We start from the raw sequence: 22638 nt of genomic DNA, 5'->3' as shown, positions 1-22638 counted from the left end.
GTCTTAAGGCAAGAAAACACCTCTCGCGATTATCCATGGTAATCGTACAGCAGTAAGATTTCGGGATCAGGTCGATCTTGAGACCATACGTTCTTCCTCTTATACATCAACGTAACCTTATGTTGCGGCAGGACAACGCGAGCCCAAATGTTGCTAGGGTTTGTCCTGACTTTCTGGCTCAAAACAACGTTCCAGAGTCCAGGTATGTACCCAAACGAGCATTTGTGGGACGAGCTAGACAGGAGGGTTACGGAGAGCGTTAACGTCGCTCAACACACGCATGCCCATATTCGGAGTGGAATAGTATCACTCAAATGACAATAAACACCTTGATGGAGTTAATGTTAAGGAGAGTATTTTTAATGGTATTCACGCAAACAACGTCTTTGATAGGACAACAAAATCATCAAATTGTACTCAGTAATGATGAAATAATCGAGAAACTCACACCACGAACCCATAACCAAAGAATCATGTAAAATGATAACCATTGAAAATAAACTTTCGTTTCTTATTTCCGGTAGTATATGGATTGTGATGATTTACAGGAAATAAAACTACACGCGTGACAACGTGATAGATTATTACGCACAATACCTTACTATAAAACTGCATTCACATTTTACAGGGTTTAAAAACAACATTTTAAAATGTTGGCGATAGAGCCTTGGACATGTTTTTATAGACTGACATTTTCGCTGTAACTTAAAACCAGCCTGTTCGAGAGACGTAGACTCCTGATGGTTTTACTGGTGTCGGGGGTGTCATAACGTTAATCTAATAGGTAACTAAGTGTCAAAGTCGAATAAAATGGTCTTGGCATCTGTTCTCAATTTCTCCCGTAATGCATTGCGGTCCATGCATCAGGAACAGACCAGATCCGAGAAATTCAACCTTTGAAATTGAGACCGAGTACGTTTAAATTCGGGGAGAAAATTGACTCTATACCGGCACGTAGAATAAAAGTAATAATTTTCTTCGAATGTATACATTTTCCGCACTCTCCGGGGTTTAAGAAGTTAATTGCAATCAAATATCAAAACTACATGTTGAAGTACGGACTGGATTGTAATCCTAGTCTGCGCAAATGACGTTTTTCGAGATTTGCAATATGACTGTGTTAGAACGGTGACTTATGTCGAATTTTGTTCTGATTGTATTTTTGTGCAAGTTTTAGGTCTGTCCTTTATCCTCAAAATCCTTCCAGAAAATCCCCACGTCATTGAAAAATTCATAGCTTTGATTTGAGATAAGCTATCGATTATCTAAAAAGAATGACCAATGAAAAATTCAAGCACATGATGAACCTATGAATGATGCAAGATAGGATCATGGTATACGATTCTCAGCACGGAAGCTTTCTCAAAAACAATATAAACTATATACACGTGTTTTCCAAACGATTGCTGCTTGATAACATTGCCATTTAAAATACTCTAAAGATTAATTGCTTTAATCATTCATTAAATATTTGTAATATTCCAACGGAAAACATTACAGAATTCAACTTTTTTTTCAGAAATGCTTTTGCGTGAAAAATGTCAGGTCAAGGAACAATGAAGAAAGCGGAGTAAGATAGCTGGTCGAGAGTTTTCAGGAAACGTCATCGGAAAGAGAACAATAGCGTAAACAAACAAATGCAAGTCTTCCAAACCAGTAAGTAAATTGTTAGTAGCAAAGTTAGAAATACGAGGTTGGGTTGTACATTTGGGAACGCATTTATTTTCACTAAAACTGTAAGGGCTTGGTCTATGATCGGGTTTAACAAGATAAAGAGCATCTGCCTAGCTTCGTTGTCTTCTCCAGGGATCCTTATTTCCTAGGGCACATTCTTCCAGTCGGCCAGACAAAAAAATGGCTTGTTCGTTTAGTTTTTTTTTGGTTTTATTTTTAGTTGTTTTTTTTTATTTTTTTATTTTAGGGGTTTAATCTCATCGCAATATGAGGGCGGGTGTCAAAGTAACAGTCCTACATTGTAAGTGTTGCAATGGAGACAGGAGATCTGTTTTGGTCTCTTCAATGTCCCCTAAATATGCCCCCTAGATAAAAGACACGGACGAAAATCCCGATTCTTCAGAACCAAATCAAGAACTAGAATGACTTGTGAAACAGGCATTTGGTAAATAAACAATGCATTTTTTACGCCATGGTATAATTCTGACGAAAAAAAGCAGATTAGGCGTCAGTGATCATGTAATGCGATAAAGGGGAGGCCGTCCTGTTGCTCGGACGTTAAACAATGTAAACCAAGACCGAATGGCAAACTTTTGAAAAAAAGACATGACATCTTTAGCAGGATTTCATCAATTTAATAAGCATACGAAATACCGAAGACAAACATGTTAAATTCAAGCTAGAAGTCATTGAAATGTGCATTACGGTTATACTGGCCTGGGTACATTGGGCCTAATCAACATTCTCCTTGGTTTATATCGGCAGGCCCAATGGTCGCGGTGGACTCGGATTTGTGCACATGAATTAATTTGCTACGTTTCCATTTCAGTTTCGGGCCGCATTGTCCGTCGTACTGACAGAGGGTGCTTCCGAAGAGATTCTGTCTGACCACTCGGAACTGTGCCACAAGGTTTGGCATGTCAAGGGTTACTATGAACACTACCACGCCGCAGAGCAGAGTGACACCGACAATCCCGATACCTTGAGCGGAAGTGCGACCGTCGTACGCACTTTTCTTCTTCCGGAGTGTCGATGACAAGGTAGATTTGTTCACAGATAACTCTCGTAGCTTCTGGAGTTTAGTATTAAGGTCAGCAGGGGTCGGGGTGGTCACTTTTGTTGGACATGGACATAGGCATAAAGGTGACTGTAACAAAAAAAGACAATGGTTAACAAATAAATGTTAACAATTTCAGACGGCTGTTGTATTTCTGTGTATCAAACAAACGCTTCAGTTAGAACTTTTCCGATTTGTCATTTCGCTGAGTAAGAAAAAAGGACTATATTAAATTTCTTAAAAAACATTGTTTTGTTCGATTTCCCCTTGACTCAGTACTTGACACAGATATCGCCATCATCAAAAATGGCGAAGGCCTGGGGTAAGGGCAAGGTGTTAATCAGCTACAACAGAAGTTATCTACTCTCAGTACGATGAGTTAACACTGCGTCACTGCTATAATGGACATAGTTCATGTTAATTTCATGTTATTTGTGCTCCCACAAGACACATCATTTATGACTTTTATATGATAAAGTCGTTGTTTTAGAAATCCCTTAGCTAGAACTAATCTAAAAAATACTTATGTGCAGAAAAATAAAGGAATATCTTACATCATTTTATCGTTTTACAATAAACATGTTTTTAACCTACACACATATTTAAACTAAAATTGACTTGTAACAGTAAGTCTCCCTAGAGACATGACCTAGAATTAGAAGCCTTACTGCTGACAAAGTCTCAACAACAGTAGCTATACAATGTTCTCAGTAGAAAACTAATGCGTACCTTTAAAATTAGAAACCGTACTAGAAGCTAATCATGCAGTTTTAAAAATACCTGTGTTGAGTGTTTGTGGTCCTCACATGTATGGTTGGCTGTGACGAGGGGAACTAACGTAAGTCTATGTGTGGCATAGCGCATGATCCAACTTTGGATCGCCATGATTGGTTTATCACTTGATATCACAAGGACATCTTGTGCCAGCACCGCCACATCAGTGTGACTCCCAAGGTCAAGGTCAATTGTCTGATTTGTTGCACCATACACACGCACGTGTGTATCATTACATCGTGACATCAGACTCACAAAACCGGAAAACTGAGTCGGCCATGTTTGATATGATGTTCCGTACATCCCTATAGGTGGAAGTTGATTCATGAATGTTCTTCCGGCGGAAATGGCCCCACCACAGAACACCACGAACGGCTTGTTACCTGTAACCTTCATTCCCGTCATGTCCTTTGAACTACGGATTTGAAACATCGCGTTTTCGCGCGGGACTGGAACCTGGCACATGTCATGGCTACAAACACTTGTTTTGTTTGAAAATGACACTTGAGCTGAATGAGCCACGGAGAAGTAGAATTCTGTCATTGGGTAAATCGTAACAAGATCACAAGTGTAGTTAGCATGCAGTAAACTTGTCGCCATGATGTATTCATTTCCAGCTTTGTCAAGCGGAAGAACGAAATAAAATATTTCCCCGTCCATAATATCGAGAACTGTCATCCGAACATTCGCGATACTTTTGATGCGCACGACACAGTCGCCAGCGGTAAACGTCCGCTCACATGTTGTCCGAAGGTGATGTTCAATTATAGCTGACCTGTCGTCTGATTTACTGACCTCTAACCCGGAAGCGCTATAAACAGTGACCGTGACCTTGTCCTTTAGATTGTTCATTATCCTTAGCCTTGTTGTGTCGTTTCTGTAAGAATTTCGGTTGAAAGATAGGATAAAGTCCCTTCCAAACATGTTGACGTCAACTGAAGATAAAAAATACTTTCTGTTTTATTAGAATAATAGATATTAAGTGAACAACAAGTAAAATCAAAACCAAAACAAAACCAAAATAATCATCACAGAACCAAACCAAACGTCATAAAATCAAAGAAACATCATAAAACCAAAACAAACATCACAAATCCAAACCAAACATCAAAAAACCAATCAAAACCAATACCAAACCAAAACAAACGCCACAAAGCCAATACAAAACCAAACCAAACATCACAAAACCAAAACAAACATATAAAAAAAAAAAAAAAAATAATAAAACAAAAGGAATCATCACAAAGAAAAAAAATATCACAAAACCAAAACAAAACCAATACAAACATCACAAAATCAAAATAAACATCACAAAACCAAAACAAACATCACAAAACAAAAGGAGTCATCACAAAGAACAAAATATCACAAAACAAAAACAAAACCAATACAAACATCACAAAACCAAAACAAACATCACAAAACCAAAACAAACATTACAAAGCCATAACAAAACCAAAACAAACATCACAAAACCAAAACAAACATCACAAAATCAAAACAAAACCAAAACAAACATCACAAAGCCAAAACAAACATCAAAAAGCAAAGCAAACATAAAAAACAAAAGGAATCATCACAAAGAAAAAAATATCACAAAACCAAAACAAAACCAAAACAAACATTACAAAGCCATAACAAAACCAAAACAAACATCACAAAATCAAAAACATCACAAAACCAAAACAAACATCACAAAGCCAAAACAAAACCAAAACAAACATCACAAAACCAAAACAAACATCACAAAACCAAAACAAACATCACAAAACCAAAACAAACATCACAAAACCAAAACAAACATCACAAAGCCAAAACAAAGCCAAAACAAACATCACAAAACCAACACAAACATCACAAAACCAAAACAAACATCACAAAATCAAAAACATCACAAAACCAAAACAAACATCACAAAACCAAAATAAACATCACAAAACAAAAGGAGTCATCACAAAGAACAAAATATCACAAAACAAAAACAAAACCAATACAAACATCACAAAACCAAAACAAACATCACAAAACCAAAACAAACATTACAAAGCCATAACAAAACCAAAACAAACATCACAAAACCAAAACAAACATCACAAAGCCAAAACAAAGCCAAAACAAACATCACAAAACCAACACAAACATCACAAAACCAAAACAAACATCACAAAATCAAAAACATCACAAAACCAAAACAAACATCACAAAGCCAAAACAAAGCCAAAACAAACATCACAAAACCAACACAAACATCACAAAACCAAAACAAACATCACAAAATCAAAAACATCACAAAACCAAAACAAACATCACAACATCAAAAACATCACAAAACCAAAACAAATTCAAAACAAACATCGCAAAACCAAAACAAGCATCAGAAAACCAAACCAAACATCACAAAGCCAAAACAAAACCAAAACAAACATCAGAAAACCAAAACAAACATCACAAAATCAAAAACATCACAAAACCAAAACAAACATCACAAAATCAAAAACATCACAAAACCAAAACAAACATCACAAAACCAAAACAAATTCAAAACAAACATCGCAAAACCAAAACAAAACAAAACATCCCAAAAGTCATTTGATATTTGCCTTGGGAGGTTCATTAGTTGTTCTGGGATTAACAGGGTATCATAATGATTTTTTTAAGTTTAGTTGGTGTATTCGACTTTATGGTCGGGAGAGAAACGCCATTCACAGAACATGTTCTGCATATAATTTATATTTTAAATCTAGATTTTCTATGTGAAAAATAGGTTAAAACCATTATTTGAAAACCTGATACATATCACCGTTATCATCACAATGAACGAATGACTGAACTTACACTGTTTTCCGTGTGTGGTCCCGAAAACTACCATGAATATAACCATTAACATACTGCCACATACACTCTTCCCTCGTTCTGTAAGCTTTTGGCGTCGAATTGGTCTTCTAGTCGAAATATAATGTAAACACGCATTAGTTGTCTTCTAAAACGCTTCGTTCGCTTAATCGTCTTAAGAGTTGTCGATGCAGGATTTAGATGTCAAATACACAAAGCTGTTCTTTAAAAGCTTGGATTAAGCTTTGTAGAGATTTGTAAATTTACTTCTCGTTTTAAGTGCGTGACACTGTTGCTATGACAAGAAGTGCGTGCCTTTTGCTGCTTTGGATCAGTGTAGAACTCAATTGGTTTCCACCCAGGTAACAATCAAGAGCAGCATCTGTTGACTGCGCAGCTTATCTCTCCTCGAAACAAATAATCTGTCATTCTGTGGTTTATAAGGTTCCATAAATTACAACCTTCCTTTGTCGACTGTTAATTTTATCATTCTACTTTGAAGAAGGGCTGCAACAATCCCTGAATGAATTACATAACTTTATCGTAAAAATATTAATCTAAAGAAGGCGGTTTCATATATTATACTAATATTTATGTATGGGATATTGTATTTAGGCGTTTAATATATATTTCTGTTTAATTTTTTTCAATTAAACACATTTATTTTTGGGTTTGACATTTTAGTGATGTGTAACCTTAGTGCGAAGTGTCAGGACATCTAAGCCACTCGGCCACCGCGCGCGGCCGCAAGTTAATTTTGCAACAAACGCCATACTGCACTAATAATAGTGACGTTTTAGTCCTCGCTTGTGCTGTACCGTGGTTCACATATATCACGTGACTGTTAATCATATTTCTACTTCATTTCTGTATTTCTCCATCCCCAACATTTTAGAGTGCTAAACCTCGTTATTTATCTATCATGGCCTTGTTAAGAGGGCCCTAATTGCCTTAAGGTATTGTCGAGGGATGGATAGTTCCCTTTTAACAAGGCCATAATGTGTTTAGTACATCAAACATCCAATTTGATTTGCTAATTTGAATATTAACAAAATATTTCACCACCCGAGGGTCTCTCAGTGTCAGCAATTTTCTTCGTCTGCATCCATTACAACGATAACGAGGTTCGACGTTACAATTTATTCAATTTCGCGCCAAATTTACTAATGTACTAAACTAATGCAGCGTGTTCAACTATGGCTTGACATTAAAGGGAGTTTAGCGATATACAGAGGAAAATATCTTTGATATTGACAATAAATAAAAGATGAAATGAAATGGTAAGTTTTGTACGGAATTAATTGGAATATGTTGGTGGTAAGCGGGCGAGTTGACATATCCTTCCTTCCATTTCCTCAAATTTAAAAAGTAGAAACACAGCTTTTAGTCTTCTGAATGTTATAGAATTGTCCAATATCCAACTCCATAACTGTTTTTCAGTTGATTTATCCATTCCGAGATGAGCGATGTTCCATCCGTATTGCTACCATTCCAGCTTTCCTCTCAGTATTCGTCTCATAGCCTGTGCTACTACTTCTTCGCTTATGGATGTATCTTAAGGCAAAGACATTCAAATTTCTATTTCCATAATTAATATAGTGCCTCCCTTTGATAGATAATTCGTCATTTATGTAGGTAGACTTGGAAGGTTTGTAAGAAAATGTGATATTTCGAGGTTGAGCCTGGGGCTGTTCCTTGATTGAACAAATGGAATTTTTATGTTTCCTTGAAGTAGTTTAACATCCCTTGCTGAAAATCTATAACAATATCGTATGGGAGGGACATCTTATTCCTAAAACCATCTGACTTACCTATATGGGTCCAGTTGGTCAAAATGTAATAAGGCTGATATTAACAACCATTGTGCTGTCTGCATGGTAAGTGGCAGTTTAATTGTGTAGTGACTCCACGTCTTGACGATGTAGGTTAGAGTTGTCGCCCTTACCTGAACACACTTTCCGCCCAAGTTGGAGTAGACCAACATACACATGTTTTACAGTTCGGCATTTCTGGCCCATATTGTGTAAGTTTCTTCATATTTCTTGCAAGTTTTCCTTTATTAGTGATGTTTATATGTTCTATGACGTAAACTAAATTGTTTACGAGTCAAGTTCTTAGAAGTTCATTACAAACTACGTAAAATAGCGTCAGCTCGTTAGTTCGGCCCAGTGTACCTTACCGTCACATATTAGATGTACGGTTACTTATAACAGTCGTATGCCCTGTTTGTGTTGATTGTAGTGATTTGTAAGTAATTCTACTTGTCATTCCTATTCTAGTCGTTTACTAATTAGGTTCGTTTAGTGATTTATTATAGAAAGTTTATGATTTAAAACTCATTATATCGGTTACTTAAAAACAACGTGTACATTCGTAGGGGTAACTTTGATAGCGTTATCTATCAATGATACGTACTTATTGAATGTATTTCTTTGTTTCAGCTTTTACTATATTATATACATATATGAATCCTGTGTATGTATTTCCGAATAAAGTCTTCGGCGGAACAACCATTATAAAATCCTGATAAAACCATTTCTGGTAAGACCAATTTGCTATGTCACGAAACTCCAGCACTTTTCATTCTATGAAAGCCTACCTACAAACACACTGACTATCCTTTGCACAGCTTGGTGTATGTATAATGACAATCGGTAAGGAAACACATCACTTACAACTATTTGGTATTTAACATCAATAAAGTTATAACAACAAGAGCATTCGCCGAAAACTCATAATGAATCAATAGTCAACAGTCTTAACATCAAACAATAGAATACCATCTCATCATGCATTAACTATTCAGGTCCCGATATGATCAACTTTTCTTAACTTACGGATATTACGTAGGAGCATTCCTTCGTTCGAACGATATCAGTTGCACAGTAATGTATAAGATTTAGATGAAAGAAGCTTAAACTCATATTTGTGACTTACAGATCACACCATGGCGACTGATGTAGGTGTATGGGTTTTTTTTTGTGCAGATAAACCTCAATTATAGCTCGATTACTTTTGTTATGTAAATGTATAGCTAGTAAAACACACAAAAACGTGCACTTTGTCGCATATGAATATAAACACCACAGGGCACTTGTGCCGTGTAACAAAACGTATTGAATACATGTAAATGAAATGGCTATATATTTAGTACCAAGTTCAGACAAATACACGATATACTTGTAAACTAATTTATTGTGGTTCGGTGAGGTTATATTTAGCTTTAATGTCTGTGATTTGTCAGCACGATAGCATGTATGTCTCGAACATAACTTCATTACGAACCTTCCAGGTTGTGGAGATGAGTATCCCGCCGAAGCAATTCCAATTCCTCGGTCGACTCGACCGATGCGGTCTTCTTCGCTTTCTTCCACTGTTCCATCTGGTTGCCGATATTTATAAAACTTTTGTGTCATGGCGCGGCGTCCGTCGTCCGTCCTGACGTCCGGACGTACTCACTCAACATCCTTGTTGGGTGCATTCACAGATTCATGCGTCAAAATATCTTCGTCGCCTATAGGATTTTTTAAAGTATTTTTGTTTTTACCAATAAATCAACATTAAATCTCACTACGCATGTGCGTTTTTAGCGATATAATGAACGGAAATTCTTATCGAATTGCGTCATGCACCGCACAACGCACAAGTTCATAGACAAAACACTACACCCCACTAGTTGACCCTGGCCGTTCGTCCGTCGTCCGTCAACATTTGCTTCAAATCGCTACTAGTCAAAAAGTTCTTATTGGATTTTGACCAAATTTAATCAGATACATCCTTGGCAGAAGGGCATCAGATTTTGCATAAATGGTGACTCTGACCCCAAGGGGCCGGAGGGGTGGGGCCAAATAGGGGAAATAGAGGTAATGCCTTTAAATCGCTACTAGTCATAAAGTTATGAATGGATTTGAACCCAATTTTGTAAGAAACATCCTTTGGGGATGGGGAACAGATTTTGCATAAACGGTGACGCTGACCTGTCATAGGCCAGATGGGCGAGGCCCAATAGGGGAAATATAGGTAATTTCTTTAAATCGCTTCTAGCAATAAAGTTATGGATGGATTTTAACCCTTTTTTGGGGTTGGTTTGGGGGGGAAAAGGGGGGAGGGGGGGGCCTAATGGTGGTTTTTTAAAATCCTTGTTAAAAGGAATTATTGGGGCCTTAAAGGGACCCCTGGGGCCCCCAAAGGGGCCCCGAGGGTGGGGCCCAAATTTAAATAATTCCCCTTTTGTCCATTCTAAAGTTATTAAGTTTAACCCATTTAAGGTCCGAAACCTTTTGGGGAAGGGAACAATTTTGCCCTTTTAAAACCGGGACCCCCAAAGGGGCCAGAGGGGGGGGGGCCCCAAAAGGGAATCAAAACCTTTTAAATCGTCTATTTCTAAAGTTAGAATTATTTGGCCCCAAAAATCTCATCCTTTTGGGGAAGGAAAATTTTGCATAAAATTGACTTTGACCCAAGGGGGGCCCGGGGGGGCGGGGCCCAAAAGGGGGAAAAGGCTTTTTTTTAATCGCCACCATTTCTAAGTTTTGAATTAATTTTTTAATTTTTTTAAAAATCCTTGGGAAGGGCATCTTTTTTTCTAAAGGTGGCCCGACCCCCCAAGGGCCCCGGGGGGGGCCCCCAAAAAGGGGGGGAAAAATTTGGGAACCCCTTTAAAAAAACGCGACTTTCCTAAAATTTTGGGAAAAAATTTGAAAAATTTGGGAAAAACATCCTTTTTTGGGGGGGGAACAATTTTGCATAAAAAAAGGGGGGGCGCTGAACCCCCAAAGGGGCCCCCAAGGGGGGGGCCCAATAGGGGGAAATTGGAAAGGGAATTTCCTTTTAATCGTACCCGCCTAAAGTTATGAAGGAAATTTTAACCCAAAAGGGAACCTTTGGAAAGGGGGCCCCAAATTTTTTATAAAGGTTTTCCCCGGGGCCCCCCTTCCCTACCCCGTTGATGCCGGGTGGGGAAACAGAATTTCCCTTTAAAAATACCCTGGGCCCCCCCTAAAGGGGAATTAATGTTGAACCAGGGGAAAAACCCTTTGGGGAAGGGGCACCCATTTTCTAATTTTTGCTTTTGGGCCCCATTCCCCAACCCTTATGCATTATTAAATTAAACCAAATTTTTATTTTTAAAAAATATAGGGCCCCCTTGGGTTTTTTTATTTAAGGCAGTTTCCCCTTTCACAGTTTTTGTTAAATAAATCCCGGGCTTTTCCATTTATAATCAGTTGAATTTCTTTAAACAAAATTGAAAAAATCCCAAAAAACCAGAACCTTAATAAAAGCTTAAAATTTTAGATTGAAAAAATTAAATTTTTCCCCCTTTTTTTCATAAAAATGGCGAACGGCCCCTTGGGTTTTCCCTTTTTTTTACATTTACAATTTGTTGGCAATCTTAAAAAATTTCCGTAATCCCCAATTGGTGGGGTTTTGGCCATTAAAAAATTCAGGGATTTTCGGTACCTTTTTCCTAAACAATTGTGAAAAATTGTTGGGTCTGTTTTCCGGGGGGGGGCCTTTCAGGAAAAAAAAAAAAGGGAAAAAAGGGGAATGGGGGGAAAGGGGAACATAGAAGTTCCGCCAAATTTTTTGGGGGGGGGGACAGGGTTTTGGGGGGGGAAAAAAGAAAAAAAGGAAAAGGGTCTCAAAGGTGTTTGGGGTTTTTAAGAAGGGGGAGGAATGGAAAAAAGGGGCAAAGGGAAATTAATCGCTTTCCCTTGTTGTTTTTTGTTTTAAAGGGGGAAAACTTTTTGGAATTTTGGAAAAAAAGGGACCGGGGGGGGAAAACCAGGGGGGGGGGTAACCTTTCTTTTTTTTTTCCCCGGAAAAATTCCCTTTGGGGTTTCCGTTTGGTGTCAGGGTTGGGGCAAAAGGGGAAAAAAAGGAAAAATATGGGGAAATTTACGGATATATTTGAAAGGGGGGGAAAAAACTGAATTTAAACAAAAACTTGGGAATCACCAAACCCAACATTTTTTATTTTACTTTTAAAACCCCAAAAAATAAAAGGGGGTTAAGGGGGGGGTAATTTGGGGTTTCCCAAACCCAAAAAACGCGAAAAGTATTTTTAGGGGATTATTAAAATTGGCCCCGTGTCACGCGAATCTCGGGAACGTCACCCTATCCCTAACAAAAAAATAACCCACAAAAGTTTGGGAAAATAATAATTATTAATGAAATTTGGGGGACCAAAAATTTTTGGGGTTTTTTGGGGTTTTTGGGGGTGGGGGGAAAAAAAAGGGGTTTTTTGGGGTTTGCCGTTTCCGTTGTAGTTTTCTTTTACTCTGGGCCAAAGGCCGGCTTCGGGGGGTTTAGGGTTCTGATGTTATAAAGGCCTTTAAAAAATCTGGGTTTTTTTGGAACCGGGGCCAAAATTTACCATTAAAAGAACTTCTGGGCCCTAGTGGGAAAAGGGGGGGAGGGGGAAATTCATTGTTTTTTTTTCAAATATTCAGTTTCCGCCGGGTGTATGATAACTTCCCCAAACCAGGGATATTGAAAATTTTTTATACTTTTTTTTGACATCATGGGCCCTACAAGCATAAAACAACCCGATTTTAAAAAAGGGCTTTCCACTCATTTTATAGTATAACTCCGAGTTTTGCAACCATTTTCCCCGGCCCGTTTGGAAAGTAAAACACGTGACCCAAAATCCTTTCCCGGAAAATCCTTTTTAGCCGAATGATTTTCCTGTGCATCCCCACCACGTCAAATCAACGCGGTCAATACAATAAAACGGGGGGTAAAAGTTTAAAGGGTTGGAAAAAGGTTTATTCATTTAATACCATGCCAGGAAGGTTTATCCCCGTCCCGGAACTTTCCCGGGGATTTGGGCCCGGGAAGAAGATGTTTCCCGCATTCTTTCGTGACGGAGGTTCCCAAACCTTTTTCCCCTAGGGGGTTTTAATTTGTGGGGGTTCCCACGGGTTGGGGGGTTGGTTTTCACTGGATTGGGAACATTTCACTTTTATAAATACTTTTTGTTTTATTTTTTAAAAGGGAGCACGCGGGTTTTTTTCTTTTTGTTTCCTTTTGAAAGGGGGCAAAAGGTTTCCCCTTTTAAATTTTTTAAACTTGGGGAAAAAAAGAGCTTCCCTTTTTCTTTAACCTTATTCCTTTTTTTGCCTGGGGGGGCTTTTTTGTTCGATTTCTGCCCTTTCCCCGCATTCAATTTTTGGGGTCAGCTCTCTTCAAAGCAGTGGGTTTAACAGCTTTGGGGGGTTCTGAAGGGGGCTCCTTTTGGTTTAAGGGGGTGGGGGCCCTTTTGGGCCCCGAACTGTTTGGTATGCTGGGCCAGTTGAAACCATGGGTGGGGGTTGGGTCCTCAAAGGTTGTTTTTACTCCACCCTTTTTTTTATCGGTTTAAAAATTTGGGGGGATGTCTTTTGTGTTTTACGGTACTAGCTTTTTTGTATGACTTGTATGTGCCCCCTTTTTCCCCGGGGAAAACCCTTTTTTGACATTTCCCCTTCCCAAAGGGTTTAAAAAGAAATTTAGCCCCGATCACTTATAAAAACCCAAAAAACCCGTAAAGGCTCGGGAAAAATCCCCTTTTGGGAAAAAAAGGGTGTCCCTTTTTTTTTTCATCACTGTGGGACAGTTATTTGTATTTTTTGGACTTTTAACTTGGGTGGAGGCGTTCTGGGGGCTTTGGGTTAGGTTTTTGGGGAACCCAATAAAAACCTTTACCCCAACTGCCTGTCTCCGGGAAATTGGGTGTCGTCTAAAGAAAGTAGTTTTTTAAACAGTATCTCAGCCCCCCTTTAAAAATTGAGGAAAAGGGGGTTTCTGGGGGGTTTTATTCTTTAATCCCCATTTTTTGAACAAATTTGAAAGGGGGGGGGTCAAAGGGGGGGGGTTTTTAAATTTTTCCCGGGCAGAAGGGTTCTCGGGTTTTGGTCTTAAACGTTTTTTTCTCACTTTTTGGGCAAATTCTTTAAAAACCCTTTTCCCTTTCCCCTTTTTCGGTAATTTTAAAACATCTGCACAAATCCCCGAGGGGCATATTTTTGGGGACATTTTTCGGGAACCAAATTGGAAAAGGATGCTTTTTAATTTGCATAAATGGGGGGGGGGGTGTTTTTTTGGTTTGTTTTGGGGGGTTGGGGGTTGGGGGGGTTTTGGGCATTTTTTTGTTTATTTTTGTAAAAAATTTTTTTTTTTCTTTTGACTTTTTTTCCAAAAAACTTGGGGGGTTTTTTGGTTTTTTGGTTTTGTTTGTTTTTTGGTTAAGGGGTCAAGTTAACTAAAAATTTTTATAAATGGACAAAAATCAAAGGGGGGGGGTTCAAGGGGCTGTTTAAACTTTTGTTTATACACACAAACCGGCCCGGGGGGGGGGAAAAACGGGTCATTTTTCCCGGGTTTTGGTTTTTGGGGGGGAACAGGTTTTGGGTTTTAAGTTTGGTTTTTTTTTGTTTTGGGGGGTTAAAAAGTTGTATTGGGGCTTGGTTTATTCTTTTGGAGGGGGGCCCCCTTTAAAGACAAACCCGAGGGAACGGTTTTCCCTTTTCGGGAAAATTTGTTTTTTCCCCAAAACTGAATATCCGCGGTTTTTTGGGGAAAACTGGTTTAAATTAATAAAAATTTCCTACCTGAATAAAAACCAATTTTTTAAAGGGCCCGGGGTAGGGAAATTTTTCAATTTTATGGTGGGGATCCGTTCATTTAAAAAAAATTCCATTTCTTGTTCGGAAAAAGAAAATTTTTCCCTTTTGGGTTTTTCCTTGCAAGGGGTTTTAAAATCCCGGGGTTTTTTTAAAAACGGGGTGGTTTTTTTCCCTTTAGAATGGTTTCCTTCCCCGGAATTGGGGGCCAAAAAGGTTTGGAGGGGGGCAAGGGGTGGAATTCACCCCCGTTCCTTTATGTATGGCCCCCTTGGGGGGCTTTTTTTTTGCTCCCGGGGTCCTCAAAAATTTAAAAATTTATTTTTTGGGGGTTTTTTGGGGCTTTATTTTTTCTTTTGTTTTTTGTTTTTGTTTTTTTCTTTTCCCTTTTTTGTTATTAGGGGGGGGGGGACAAAGGGCTCGGGGAAAAGCCAATCCCCTTTATTGTTTCCCCATTTTGGTTTCCAAAAATTCGTTTTTTTTTTTTTCCGTTTTTTTTTCGTTGTGGTTGGTTTTTGTTTGGGGGGTTTTGGGGTTTTTGGGGGAAAAAAAACCCAAAACTGGGGGGGCGTTAAACCCCCTTTTAGAGGTTTTTCTTATGGGGGACCCCCCCGGGAAAGGGGAAAAAACCCCGGGGCAGAAAAAACAAAACCCCCGGACCCCAAAAAGGACCCCAAAAAAAAGGCGGAAGAAAAGGGGGAAGAGGGAAAGGGGGGGTAAATGGGAACCAAAAATTTCCCTAAAAGGGGAAAAAAATAAAAAACTCCCCGCCCAAAAAGGGAATTTGTTGTTTGTTTGTTTATTGTTTTTTGGTGGGTTTTTCGGGGGGGGGGGGGGGTTGTACCTTTTTAAAATATTTCATATACACAATGTGACAATTAGATTTTGCTAAAATATGTTCATAAAGGTGTGAGTTCATAATTAAAAAAAAAACACCAGAAATCTCTCCCTGTTGATCAACACTATGGCTACGTATATTTTTGCGTCAGAATAGGATACGCATGCGTCCAATCACACCACACAAATGTAAAAGGAAAATGGCTTTCCATGTGAATCGGTTGCGGTTGAAATGTCAGTCCCAAAACAAAAGATGGCCGAAAGAGAAAAAGAAATCCTAGAATTTCTCTAGGAATGCAACGAACATAGCAGATGGGATTTGTTGAAGCACGCAGCAGCGATCTGGACGATGTACGTTTTCTGCTACATTGGCGTCTGTCATTGACAGACGAGACAAACCTATACATGTGGTTAACTCTTACTGTTGTTTACAATAGGTTTGGTAAAATAGGTTTGGATGTTAAGGAAGGGAGGCCTACAAAGCGTTAGGTCGTGAAAGCTTTGACATGGCAGCCACGGCGGCCCGGTATGTAACATGATTGTGAAATCATAGTTTTTCAGAACAAAATCATTCTTCTGAAGTTCCGCCACATGGATATTAACGTTCTTGAAATGATAAGAGAGTTATAGTTACTCCCGCCGTTTACCCGTGCTTGATTGAATTTCTTCACTTTGACATTCAGAGCACTGGGCAGAAATCACATTGCGTCAACACCAGGTTACGGCCATCGCAATGCTTTGTTTTAATTAGACAGTCGGATTCCCCTGGTCCGTACCAGTTCTAAGTTGGCTGTTAGTTGCCGGACGAAGCCAACGAACCGACAGCCGCAGCACAGTTGAGACAGTCCTTACCAGGTGTTCTTATTTTTGAGGTCAGTCTGTTGAAGTCAGATGACCGTTAAGGCCCATGGGCCTCTTGTTAAGCACTATATCAGCATTCTGTTGTTTCTCTGTGGTAATCAATGTAAAGATTTCTTTTAAGACTAATATCCTCTAGGAACTACATGTAACTTATATTTCCTCAAGGAACTTACTTCTAGAACGATTTCCTCAATGGTTTTACTCAAGACTGACTCTCTCCTTCAGGAAATATACTTCAATAGTGATTCCCTCTTTGAACTTTCTAAAGCATGTTTCCCCCTGGAACTTTAGTATCTGAATAGAATATCGGAATCAAGGAGTTTCCTGATAAAACATTCCAGTCGAAAACGAAATCTATTCACAATCCGATAATGCAATGCAAAGCATAGTATAATACAAACAATGATTCCGGAATGCGGACCAGAATTACAACACTAACTACAGTTGAGTGTAGACTAAAGGTTACACAAAGTGCACTCCGAGTGCACTCCGTTTGGACTCGGAGTGCACTCCGTTTGGACTCCAGGTAAACTTGGAGTGCACTCGGAGTGCACTCCAAGTTTACCTGGAGTCCTATTAGGCCCCAATCCTACCTGGGTCTACATGTGTCACATGTACCTGTAACCAAGTACATATATACAGGTACATAATGTTTATAGATAGTTGTATACTCTTATACATTTAGACTCCTTAAACATGTAACAATAAAATATGTATTACTGTTTTATCTTTGTATATACACTACAGCTTACGTGGACTTTGCGGTTTCCACGCGCCCACGGTGGACTGCCCACGCAATGTCCACTAGTGGACATGCGTGGGCAAAGTGTCCACGTGATTCCGCGATTCGTGATGGATCGGCAGATACCGTGGGTGTCCACGCAACAGCGCGGCCCGTCGAGGAACACTGGATATCGTGGCCCGCCGGAGGCCGTGTATGTCCACGGAACAGCGCGATCCGTCGTGGAACGCTAGATAGCGTGGCTAGCTTATGTTTTGAAGTTATGCTTACTTTACCGCGTCTTCTAATCACGGCCGAAGGCAGGATGTCCTCCCGATATATAAGAGTTACTTCCCTTCCGTTTCCCTGGTAATGTAATATTTGAATAATGCTCTATTATAACGGGCCGTATACAACATGTAACATCTCATTAATTTTCTTTAGTAACGGGCCGTATATAACATGTAATACTTGAATAATGCTCTATTATATCGGGCCGTATACAACATGTAACATCTCATTAATTTTCTTTAGTAACGGGCCGTATATAACATGTAATATTTGAATAATGCTCTATTATAACGGACCGTATACAACATGTAACATCTCATTAATTTTCTTTAGTAACGGGCCGTATATAACATGTAATATTTGAATAATGCTGTATTATAACGGACCGTATACAACATGCAACATCTCATTAATTTTCTTTAGTAACGGGCCGTATATAACATGTAATACTTGAATAATGCTCTATTATATCGGGCCGTATACAACATGTAACATCTCATTAATTTTCTTTAGTAACGGGCCGTATATAACATGTAATATTTCAATTATGCTCTATTATAACGGGCCGTATACAACATGTAACATCTAATTAATTTTCTTTAGTAACGGGCCGTATATAACATGTAATATTTGAATAATGCTCTATTATAACGGGCCGTATACAACATGTAACATCTCATTAATTTTCTTTAGTAACGGGCCGTATATAACATGTAATATTTGAATAATGCTCTATTATAACGGGCCGTATACAACATGTAACATCTCATTAATTTTCTTTAGTAACGGGCCGTATATAACATGTAATATTTGAATAATGCTCTATTATAACGGGCCGTATACAACATGTAACATCTCATTAATTTTCTTTAGTAACGGGCCGTATATAACATGTAGCATTTGAATAATGCTCTATTATAACGGGCCGTATACAACATGTAACATCTCATTAATTTTCTTTAGTAACGGGCCGTATATAACATAATAATTTTAATTGTAAATAATCTAATAATCTCAGATTAACACTAGTAAATATCTTTTATGTAATTTGCGTGTACACCATTGTATTAATGTATTTTATGTTACAGAAGTTAAAACGCAAAGTAAACGATGTGCTTATATCAGTTGATACTGTGTAATATGATAAATTCTTTTAATGCGTCATCTTTACGAGCCCATGTCTGTGTGAAGCACCTTCTATTTAAAAAATATATATATCTAAATTTCATTAAGTGTGAACTATATTACAGATATTCTTTCCGTATATTACTTATGATCTGATCAATAATAATCATATTTTGGTTACGTACATTATGTATGTTGGTTTATGGGTTCTCACGTAACCACGGAATAAAATTTGTTGATATCATAGTTATCATCTGCTTTAAGTTTGAAACAAAAGCAAGACCAGTCTATAATCATTAATTAATTCGCTGTATAGGAAAGCAAAATACCGTTACAAAAACTGAGTTGAACAGGTAAATGCCTGGGGCTAGGACCTCGCAGCGGTTGCTATGACGACTTGGTGTGTCAAACGAGCTAGAGCTGTGAATCTGTCGCCACGGATGACTGACCCACAAGGTAAGAAAAATCGTCTGGATTACCGCGGGGGGGGGGGGGGGGGGGGGTGGTCTCCTTTCTCCCACTTCTTACAAATAAGTTACGGGCAGGTATGTTGTGACAGTCATTATAGTCTTCACCTATACCTTACCTGGATTTTACCTGTGTTCTCCAAAGTTCTCCAAAATTACCGGTATCTTATCTGTATTCTCCGACATTACATGATCTTTACCTCTATTTTACACGAACTTTGAATTCATCTCATTTCATTCCTTATTAATAATTTTGCATACCATTTTCATAAACCAAATTTGCAGAAGACAGCTATAGTACAACAACGTAGATATTTTACTGTTTTAAATGATTGAAAATGCGAAACAAAATCACATCAGACCATTTACTACTATCCGATAACCCTTATCAACATGGCGAACTATCACTGATATTTATCTTGATATTATTTAACTTAACTGATTACAAATCATATAGACATAAAAGTGTACTCGACTGTGAGTGGGTTAGTATACCATTTAACAATAATCAGATGTGAAATTACGGTCGACACGGTCGTCACGCCTGTCACAGCACCACAGGTATCTGTTCTGTCGGGTGTTCTAATCGGAACCGCCTATAACTGCTGGTGAGTTGACACGTATGGTTTCCGTGCACGTCAAAAATGTTCCGAATATATGCTTTTACAGGTTGTACGTATATTTAGCTTGAGTTTTGTTAAAAATTTCTTTTTACTGTAGGGATTCATTTTTAAATTATACACATTATTTACATTTAAATTCCGTTGAGTTAAAACAATAAACATTCGTATCACAAATAAAATAATTAGCCTAAGTTTGAACATTCACATACCCACGATGTTGAAACTTTACTTTAAGCATTTATTTCATGTACGAATTCCATTTTAAACTTATATTATTAGAAGTGTTGTAATCGAAATCGTTATTGGTATGCAGCGAAACCCGTGTCCTCGTAATAAAGGCTATGGACAGGGTGATGTAAGTCGTTACACGTTATATATGTTGTATACGGCCCGCAATAAAAGAAAAGTAGTAAGTTACATGTTATATAGGCCCGTTGAAATAGAACATTATTCAAATGTTACATGTTGTATACGGCCCTTTACACCAGTATAGTAGAAAATTAGTAAGAAGTTAAATAAATGTTATATGCGACTCGTTACAATAGAAAATCAGTGAGATGTAACATGGTGTATACGGCCCGTTACAATAGCAAATTAGCATGTTATAAACGGTCCGTTCAAGCAGAAAAATAGAACATTATATAAATGTTACATGTTATATATGGCCCGTTATAATAGACATTCAGTGAGATGTTACATGTTGTATACGGCCCGTTATAAAAGAAAATTACAGTGAAACCTCACTATTAAGAACACCTGGGGTCCGGGACAAAGTGCCGAGGTGGACCAATTTGAGCTAGACCATCAGGAACCGTAACTCTTAATTGACTGAACTCAGGTGCAAGTTGTATAGATTTGGCTAAATACATGCCATAGGCTTAACTTTAAATAAAAAGAAAGACAATTGTTTTTGTCTATCATTTCCTTTATTTTCTTCATAACCTTCTAAAATTTCTGTCTTTCTTTTCAAGATGCTCTGACCTGTGTTTTGCCGACCCCAAACTGTTCAGCAAGTTGTCGTTGGCTACGACCATTGCTACATTGAATCAGTTCAATTTTCTTTTTTAGTGATAACTCGTTACGTTTACGTGATGTGGCCATCATGAGCGAAAAAAGAAATGAAGTTAGAAAGAATAGCATAATTCTAGCGAAATATTTGAAACCAAACATGTTTTTTTTTCAAATTATAATAACACCTACTCCTACAGGAGTGTAGGACAAAAGCCCCCCCGGACATTAGCCCCCCGGACATTAGCCCCCCCCCCCCCCCCCCGGACATTAGCCCCTAGGACAAAAGCCCCTCCGGACGAAAGCCCCCCCGGACATTAGCCCCCCCGGACAAAAGCCCCTTCATTATAAATTTAGCTGGTATACTTTATATAAATATATTTTGAAAAACAAAAACTGTATATATACTGCTGTTTTTATCTCTGAAATTTGTAATATACTGCAAATATTGATAATCAAAGAAATGCCTACAAAACATGTTGCTCTGTGTTGTAATTTTAATTTGAGGAATGATTAAAATCAAAGAAACAATATAAAAACAATTTATACCTGTGCAAACATGGAAATTTCACTGTTGATACACATGAAGCTATTAATGATATATTTCCTTCGAGGAGAATACAACATCAATGAAAAACCTACCAAACACCTGTGTAACAGCTTATTGTTTATGTAACAGTAAAATCAATGAAAAACCTACCAAACACCTGTGTAACAGCTTATTGTTTATGTAACAGTTCAAGTAGTTGTTTACATTGCAGAAGCCACTGGTGACTGAAGTCACTTACATATATATGTAGCACTTAATATAACCACTGCTAAAACATATATTGTAATTTAAAAAAAAATGAATAAATAAAAACATAAAAAATAAAAAAAATAAATATAATTTTTTTTATGAAGGGGCTTTTGTCCACTTTTTGATTAGTGTGAAGGGGCTAATGTCCGGGGGGGGGGGGGCTTTTGTCCTAGGGGCTAATGTCCGGGGGGGGGGGGGGGGGGCTAATGTCCGGGGGGGCTTTTGTCCGTACCTCTATCTACAGACCCTATTCGGCATTGATACAAAAACATCGAGATCGCTGAAAAAACTTGCGCTTGACCAGAAAAAAAATCAAACGTTACTATGTTTATTTTACTCGCTTGTATGTAATCGGGTCTTAAAACGACCAACAGCCACAAATCAATTATTTGAATACCATAATTAATAAGCAAATGTACGGTTATAACAATTTTCAAGGCAAGATAGATAATCTGATCACTTGTGTATTTGATCCGTCACAGCGCCACCAAGGAAGGACGATCACCCGTAACGGTAAACAAAGGACTACAAACTAAAACCCGGCACATGTTGGCTTGTTACGAACAATGAAAGACTGGATGTTTATTTTAACTTCCGGTCAGTGCGAAGATTTCAAAGAGATTAATAGCCATTCTACTCACCTGTCGATACACTGGTCAGTAAACCAAAGATCGATAATTACGTATACACACGTCAATGGCCAGTTTGACACGCATTACCGTAAGCTGTTCACGGTTCGCTACACACCAGGTAATTTTTTAGACACGACCAACTGGTCGTAATTGTGGGGGTAATAAGCGTTAATTAGTATTCGTTGGGACTGCCCAAGGTGGTCGTAATACGGAATAGCAAAGTGGTCGTAATAGTGAAGCGACCAATACCAAGATATATAGAGAAAAAAATCGGGACTGAAAAAAAAGTGCCCGTAATAGCGGGGTGGTCGTAATTTTGAGGTGGTCGTAAGGT

At 38.3% G+C, this 22638-nt stretch overlaps 1 protein-coding gene and 1 long non-coding RNA gene across 2 annotated transcripts; one reads left to right on the top strand and one right to left on the bottom strand.

Moving 5' to 3' along the window:
* Positions 1-1523: 1523 nt before the first annotated feature.
* Positions 1524-2976, top strand: LOC117314864. The gene is made up of 2 exons (XR_004529620.1): positions 1524-1656; positions 2504-2976. It is a non-coding gene; the product is annotated as an uncharacterized LOC117314864 (long non-coding RNA).
* LOC117314863 lies at positions 2289-4436 on the bottom strand. Its single transcript, XM_033868985.1, has 2 exons — positions 3512-4436; positions 2289-2821 (listed from the first exon to the last, which is right to left on the bottom strand). Exons 1-2 carry the CDS (start codon positions 4427-4429, stop codon positions 2411-2413), a joined length of 1329 nt encoding a protein of 442 aa, XP_033724876.1. The 5' UTR covers positions 4430-4436; the 3' UTR covers positions 2289-2410.
* Between the last annotated feature and the right edge of the window lie 18202 nt (positions 4437-22638).

Source organism: Pecten maximus, chromosome 16 (genome assembly GCF_902652985.1).
Source record: "Pecten maximus chromosome 16, xPecMax1.1, whole genome shotgun sequence".
NCBI classification, from domain to species: domain Eukaryota; kingdom Metazoa; phylum Mollusca; class Bivalvia; order Pectinida; family Pectinidae; genus Pecten; species Pecten maximus.
The sequence above is the reverse complement of the archived record's forward strand: the minus strand, read 5'-3'. Positions and strand labels throughout refer to the sequence as shown.